Source organism: Cucurbita pepo, chromosome 7 (assembly GCF_057944985.1).
Source record: "Cucurbita pepo subsp. pepo isolate OVF chromosome 7, ASM5794498v1, whole genome shotgun sequence".
NCBI classification, from domain to species: domain Eukaryota; kingdom Viridiplantae; phylum Streptophyta; class Magnoliopsida; order Cucurbitales; family Cucurbitaceae; genus Cucurbita; species Cucurbita pepo.
The window spans coordinates 4,009,474-4,017,533 of NC_141804.1; the positions used below are offsets into that span (position 1 = coordinate 4,009,474).

Consider the following 8,060-nt stretch of genomic DNA (forward strand, 5'->3'; position numbering starts at 1 on the left):
CAACACACGTGACCCGTGCAACGCGTTTGCGACCCAGAGTGCTTGACCTAAGATCATGCAACAGCTCAAATCAAACCCCTAAGCTTATCTGCACCGAAGACCTAACCGAGCCCAAAATGTTCGGCCTAAACCTGAAGTTTGCACCTCGACCCGGAACGCCACCTGAACATGCATCTCCTTTCCCACAGTGACACATATCGCACATGCGAACACAGACTCCTTTGGCTGAGTCGACTCAACGCGGCTCGGCTCGACGCGGCGCGACATGACTTCTCTGCTCAAAACTCAGCTATCCGGCTTGGATTGATGCTCCTGGTACCAATTCCCATAGTTTTTTCCCTCATGGAGCTTAATTTGACCTTAATTGAGGTAATTGAGGTCAGTTTAGCATCCTATTTCCAAGTTCAAGTTGATTTAGGCTAGAAATGTGTGTTATTAACGTAAACAAGATGGACGTTCGAATAGGAAACAACTCCCGGCAATATGTGAAGAAACTTCTAGGAAACAAAATCTAAATGTACTGAAGTGTAGGGAGAGCTCTGGCTAAGGCCAACCAAGTAAGTGTCCTTACTATCAGTATGGTTAGAAATGATGTTGTGTATTGACACGTCCCCCATGGTTCTGCACGTGTCATATATTTGATCTATGAGAAGTTTAGGAGACAATATGACTAGATATGCATATGAAACGATATGACTATGAAGTGTTAATGAAATAGTATGACTATGATATGATATGGGAACGATGTATATATTTATATATGTTATATATGATATGAGAATGATATGATATACATACATTACGGTATGATATGTTTGATAAATTGATATATTTATGATGTGAAATTGATGAAGCCATACTTAAGATATGTTATGTGACTGTTATTATATGATATGATATGATATGTGCATGATAAGAATTGTAATGTCTGGAAGCATAGAAACGTTATGATATGACATATATGTATGTAGTATAAATGATATGATATGATTGACATGCAAAAATGACGAACTAACACGAAATACAACCCTGGCATACACACGAAAGATGTGATAAATGATATGATAAATGATATGATATGAAAGAAGATGCTAGCGGGGATGTATTAAATGATCATGAAAATAGAAAAATGTTGAGACCACATGCATTATTGTGTGCTCATGCATCGGGGGATACCCCTTCTCCTTCACGATAATACGGACGCGTATGCTACTAGGCTGGGAAACGATGTTGTCGTGACGGTTGCTATTTCTAATGGGTGTCCGACATTAACAGCTACCAGAGAATGCTCACTCGACTAGAAAGGAGCCCAGGAGGTGCATGAACCGAATGGTGGGTTCATACTCGCAGGTGTGGACCCTGTGTAGGAAAATTAAGTAACATCCAATTGCCCGTTAAGATAACCGTCGTAGGAAAATAGACTGATATGATAAGTCTCATTCATGATTGTATGTTTTTGCATTTAACCCCAGTAATGAAGTCACTTGCGGAGTATTTTAATTAAAATACTCAAGACACGTGCTACTTCTATTTCAGGTAAAGGCAAAATATTCATGTACGGCTGACAACAACATCGCAACTCGAGACCATGACACATGAATAGGGTAGATGCATTTATTTTCTTAGACTTATGTTAGAATATTATGTTTTTAATTTTAACGCTTATTTATTTTATTTAGTCTTTCATTGTGTCGTTTTAAAAATGTTTACAAGAAAGGGAGAGGGGTGAAAGAGCCCTCCCCTCTCCCTACCGGTCTCGCTCTTTCTTTTAAACATTATGTCCATAACAGTGTTTTAAGATAAAGTCAATGTTTCATGAAAAAGTTTAAATGCTAAATCTACTTTAACTAACATCTACGGTCAAACTGATCCTATGCCACCAAATTCATGAATGTAACCTTTATCATCTAACTTGCTAGTAAATATGACATTAATCTTAATATTAGATACACTACCTCCTTACTCCTGTTACTTTTTCTTTTCTCATTGCAACTACACTAGTTACATTCCAAAGATTGCAGCTAAGTAACGCCCCTAATTTTTTTGCCGAAATTAGAAACGTCTCCACATGCATGTGTATCCCAGCATTCATTGTCATCCGTGTGGGGCGTTTTACCTTTACCTAAAATATAAAGATAGCACGTGGCTTGAGTATTTTAAGAAATACTCATTAAGTCACCTCATCTCAACCTGGTCTTGGACTCTTCTCAGTTCCCGGCAGAGTTGGATGTGTGATACTTCCACACACATGGGCCATGCACGCATACATGGAACCACCAAGTAGACTCGTATACATACCCCCTATACCTAGCTTGGTCGGACACAACGCATTAACGCGTCGTTGGATGCCACAAAAAAGGAAAGACCCACGTGATATCATGGCGAACATAAATATCGAAAGTATGCGTCCATACTAACATAATCTAACGGGGAAGTATCTCGATGCACATGTCATACATAAATACATGAGGTCCCTATGATTTACATTAATAGCATAGCATTAACATCACTCTTTTTCCTTTCATCCATGACATAGTACATATGCATCATGTCTACATAGTAGTCATCATATACCCCATCATATAGCTTCACATGGTAAGACATAACATGACATACATAATATTTCATTTCATTCACATGGCGTAATGAGTATCACATGCATACATAACATAGGATCGTATGTCATTACATAGAACACATAACATAGCATAAATCATATGGTACATACATGGGAGGCACGCACTATCATACATCATTCAATTATCCAACTCTAAAAGTAAGGTTGGTTGGTCTTGGCTGAAGTCCCTAATTATTTAATAACTGTTTCGAAACTATGTTGCGACGTTTAACTTCACCTATATCAATTCATATCACATTCTTAGTTAAACATAGTGATTGCTCTCGATATAAATCCTAAAACTATCTAAACTTGAGTAAACCACGAGTTTTATTGACCTCAATTGTTATGAAACGAGCCTTAAAACGTTGCCTTAAGCGATTTATTAAGTTACTAAAGATTAGATCATTCTATACAACAACATATCAAATTAGTTCACAGCGCATCCCAATTCGATTTCCTCCTCCAGAACAATCAAGCCTTTCCTGTTTGTTGCTGTTTGGATGTACTTTCAAAGATCTTATCAGCATTTCCAACTTCAAATCCATCCCTTCTGTGCTGCTCTTTCACCTATACAAGTTTGTAATGATGTTTAAGTTTCAACGGGTCTTGTTTTGTTTTTCTCAAATGTGTTTGAAGTAATGACTAAGATAATTCTTATGAGAAGTTTAAGGTTTAGAATAGCACATTTGGAAGTTATGTTCTGTTCTTTTTGTAGTATGATGTGTTTTTTCACAGCAAGACTCAGGCAAGTAGTGCAAGGATGAAACAACCTATGATTGGGGTTAGTTTAATTACCTCTGTTTCTGGAAGATGTTTGAACTGAGGCAGGACCAGACGCTCAGCAAACTCGATGTACGAGCAGGGGACTGTGGTAGTAATGCCATCAGAAAATTCAAAAGAAACTGAATCGGCGAGGGTCGAGCTTTGCAGTAGAAGACCATCTGGGCTTACTGAAACGAAACGGTCGAGTATAGATTATAAACACATAAATAACAGATAGCAAGACTAGCCGTGTCATGTACCTTTCAAAACTCCACCTTCAGAATTCAGTTTATAACCATTCTCTTCTATGAACTCATTGAGGTTTTTGATATTTCTAAGATGAGATTTCAGCCGATGGGTCGAAATAGTCACGTGATTAACTGCATAACCGTTCACAAGACTCCAAGCGGCATATTCGCTCTCTCTATAGATTCGAAAAGATAAAAAAGAGTCATCGACATTGCCGATTACGGTGCTCGAAGCATACGTTTCACATGCTTTCAACTCTAAAATCATCCTTAACATGAACTTTGGAGTGAATGGAGATTAAATACCTCGCTAGTTGGACAAACTCAGAATGTGAAGGCTTTTCCCATGTCAAGGCACCTAGAGCACTTGCAAGAGCAGCATGCTTCTTTCCCTTGTGAGAACTTTCAGTGTATTTTCTGATTATATCCTGAACACAAGAGGTAAAAGCTAAAGAAAATTAACAAAAGATTTGGTTTTATGTAAAACTGTAAGAGCCCGATCCCACCGCCACCAGATTTTTAGGCTTTTCCTCTCGTGCTTCCCCTCAAGGTTTTTAAATTACGTTTTCTAGGGAAATGTTTCCACACTCTTATAAAGAATGTTTCATTCTCCTTCCCAATCGATGTGGGATCTCACAATCCACCCCCCTTTGGAGCCCAGCGTCCTCGTTGGCACTTGTTCCCTTCTCTAATCGATGTGGGACTCCCCAATCTACCCCCTTTCGGGGCCCAGCATCCTTGTTGGCACACCGCCTCATGTCTACTTCCCTTTGGGGTTCAGCCTCCCCAACTAATGTGGGATCTCACAATCCACCCCCCTTCGGAGCCCAGCGTCCTCGCTGGCACTTGTTCCCTTCTCTAATCAATGTGGGACCCCCCAATCTACCCCCTTTCAGGGCCCAGCATCCTTGTTGGCACACCGCCTCGTGTCCACTCCCCTTTGGGGTTCAGCCTCCCCAATTGATGTGGGATCTCACAATTCACCCCCCTTCAGAGCCTAGCGTCCTCGCTGGCACTCGTTCCCTTCTCCAATCGACATGGGACCCCCTAATCTACCCCCTTTCAGGACCCAGCATCCTTGTTGGCACACCGCCTTGTGTCTACCCTCATCAGGGCTCAACTTCCTCGTTGGCACATCGTTTGGTGTCTGACTCTGATACCATTTGGTACAGCCCAAACCCACCACTACCACATATTATCCTTTTTGGACTTTCCCTTTCGGGCTTTCCCTCGAAGTTTTTAAAATGCGTCTGCTAGGAATAGGTTTTCACACCCTAATAAAAAAATGTTTTGTTCTCCTCCTCAATCGAGGTAGGATCTCACAAAAATAATCATGACAGAGGACCCAAGATAGAAGTGCTTGTTCAAAATTCAAAAAAAGAAGAAAACTGAACAAAATATAAGACATTCAAGCAATATGCTGATTCCCCTGAGTTAAGAAGTTCCTAAACCACACCTGAGTTTGTGGGCTCATCAGATCCACAAGAAGCTCTGATATGAACACTCTTGGTAGAGGTCCATGAACCCCATCACCATCATAAGCTGCATCAGAATTGGGCGGTGGAGAAAACCAAAATGCTTTTAACTTTTTGGCTGGGAAAGATAATTCTTCTTGTCGTGCATATCCAAAATCCAGAAAAAAGTTTGCTAATGAATCAATGCCGTGGCCATCCGTCTAAGTCATCATAGATACAAATACAAATTGAACATGAATTAGATTGATAGCAAAGCCCCAGCCTAGGAGGAGAATGTAATCCTAATTTCAGAATAAGAAAAATACCCCAAAAGTTCTAAACGCAAGATGATCATAACAAATCTTATCATTATCAACGGATCGAACCAGTTCCAATATGGCCTTTGCTGAGGGATTACGATTAAGATAAACTGCCTCCATGCTCGCTAAAACATTCCTAAGAAAGGATTCAGCTCCCTACCATTATCCATCACGAATCATAACTCAAATTAGGTCGATGAATCAGAAGAAAACAAAAGAGAAAGAGTAAATTAACCTTAATCCGTGATTGTGATTGCTGCGGTGGATTTCCAGGTTTAGCGGTGGCCATGATCGAGAACAATCGAGTGCCGCCAGAGTTGGAATGGCGGCAACAAGGAAGCGATGAAGATTTACGAAGAAGAGAAAAGAAATTGTTAGAAATGGGCAGTGAAGAAGAAGGTTTGGAAGAATTCCATCGCGCAATGGACAAAATTCTGAGCGCTGAGTGAGACAGGGAAGCCATGCGTCTGGATTTTGGTTCTTGGGATCGTTGGATGAACGCAGTAAAAAGAATGGGAACGCCTAGAGACGCTGCGCGGTTTCCGTGTTATCGACGGAAATCATTTTAGGATTAGAACATATGGTTGGTTGAGTGTTGTGTTCAAACAAAACTAATGCCTACCCAATTTAATATCCAAAGCCTTATTTTTTTTTATTACTATTCAAACCCTTATGTTTCGGGTAGATCATAAATAGATAAGAACGAATTGTTTATCTTATGATAGAGCTTGTCATCTTCAACCACCGATGTGGGATCCCATAATCTATCCATTTGGGACCTAGCGTCCTTGTGGCACACTGCCCGGTGCACACTCCTCTACGGGGCTCAACGTCCTTGTTGGCACACTGTCTGGTGTCCACCCCTCTTTTGGGGTCAGCTTCTTCACTGACACACCGCCTGATGTCTCACTCTAATACCATTCCTAAAATTTCAAGCCCATTGCTAGTCGATATTGTCATTTTTTAACTTTTTCTTACGGTTTTTCCTCAAGGTTTTTAAAACGCGTTTGCCTAAGTAGAAGTTTACACACTCTTATAAAGAATGTTTCGTTCTCATTTCTAACTAATAAAGAATATTTTATTATCAGTTGAACTTTTCCTTCCTCTCAAGGTTTTTAAAACGTGTATGATGAGTAGAGGTTTACACACCCTTATAAAGAATGTTTCGTTCTTCTCTCGAACTGATAAAGAATGTTTCATTATCAGTTGAGCTTTTCCTTTCGGACTTCTCCTCAAGGTTTTTAAAACATGTATGCTAAGCAAAGGTTTACACCCTTACAAAGAATGTTTTGTTCTTCTCTCCAACTGATAAAAAAAATGTTTCGTTATCAGTTGAGCTTTTCCTTTCGGGCTTCCCCTCAAGGTTTTTAAAAGGCGTATGGTAAGTAGAGTACACACCTTTATAAAAAATGTTTCATTCTACTCCCCAAATGATAAATAATGTTTCGTTATCAGTTGAGCTTTTCCTTTCGAGTTTTCCCTCAAGGTTTTAAAAACGTGTATGCTAAGTAGAGCTTTACACACCCTTATAAATAATGTTTTGTTTTCCTCTCTAATTGATAAAAAATGTTTCGTTATCAGTTGAACATTTCCTTTTGGGCTTCCTCTTAAGGTTCTTAAAACCCATTTGCTAAGTAGATGTTTACACACCCGTATAGAGAATGTTTCGTTCTCCTCTCCAACTAACGTGGGATTTCACAATTTACCCTCCTTTGAGTCCCAGCATTCTTGATGACATTCATTCCCCTCTCGAATCGATGTGAGATCTCACATATAAGAATGAGAATAACCACTTCAATGGAATGATATTATCAACTTTTAGATAAAGTCATAAAGTGATAAGAACAAGAATAATAATCTCTATAATGGACTTATTACGTACACTTTGAGATAAGGACGAGATAATATCACAAAAAGAATAGGATGAGATACTGATATCAGGAAATCACTATAAGGAGAGTAAGATTCATCGAATATCTCAAAACAAGAACATTATTTGAGATTCGAATCACTCCATAAGCAAAATCCATCATATCTAGCTTGAATGATTCTTGTTGATCAAATATCTCAAGGCAAGAACACTTGATTGAGATTCGAATCACTCCACAAGCAAGATTGATCATGTCGAGCTTGAATGATTCTACATAATGATTCTACATGCAACCTAAACTACATAGAATTGCAAAGAAACTTAACCATTGGCTAAAGAAAAGCACAAATGCTTCTTTTACTCTATTTTCCAAGTCTGCTTACAAATACAACATACATGGCTTTACATAGCTTCAAAAATGAAATAAAGGCATTCCAACAGTGGTAACATTCATACTTTATGGCCATAATTAGTCATTATGCAGATGTAATAAAAAAATCTTAAAATACAATAACTCGAAACTACTCTAAATTGTAACCCACCCAAAATTTATAACAATCAAACTTCATTCTTCTTTATTGTGGCATGAATTGAAACATCTTTTGATAATTTTGACAACCTTTTCTTCATATCTTCATTGAAGTACATACGATTGATGTCTCTTGGTTCATATCAGATGCTGTCTCTCTTACTTATAACCTCATAATTTTTCCCTTAAATTTATCTCTTTTCGTGATAACATATAATATTATATATGTATATTAAATTAATAATGACAAAAAAAGT

At 38.7% G+C, this 8,060-nt stretch overlaps 1 protein-coding gene across 2 annotated transcripts; it reads right to left on the reverse strand.

The window, feature by feature from the left end:
• Positions 1 to 2,929: 2,929 nt before the first annotated feature.
• On the reverse strand, positions 2,930 to 6,007 carry LOC111799309 (plant/protein). Of its 2 annotated transcripts, XM_023682820.2 has the most exons (7): positions 5,640 to 6,006; positions 5,411 to 5,560; positions 5,087 to 5,305; positions 3,937 to 4,058; positions 3,643 to 3,806; positions 3,416 to 3,570; positions 2,930 to 3,187 (listed from the first exon to the last, which is right to left on the reverse strand). In XM_023682820.2, the coding sequence occupies exons 1-7, from the start codon at positions 5,865 to 5,867 to the stop codon at positions 3,092 to 3,094; spliced, it is 1,134 nt and encodes a 377-aa protein (XP_023538588.2). In that variant the 5' UTR covers positions 5,868 to 6,006; the 3' UTR covers positions 2,930 to 3,091. The 2 variants fall into 2 exon arrangements, with proteins under 2 accessions (XP_023538588.2, XP_086981224.1); XM_087125098.1 differs by lacking the exon at positions 5,411 to 5,560 and having other exon boundaries at positions 5,640 to 6,007.
• Between the last annotated feature and the right edge of the window lie 2,053 nt (positions 6,008 to 8,060).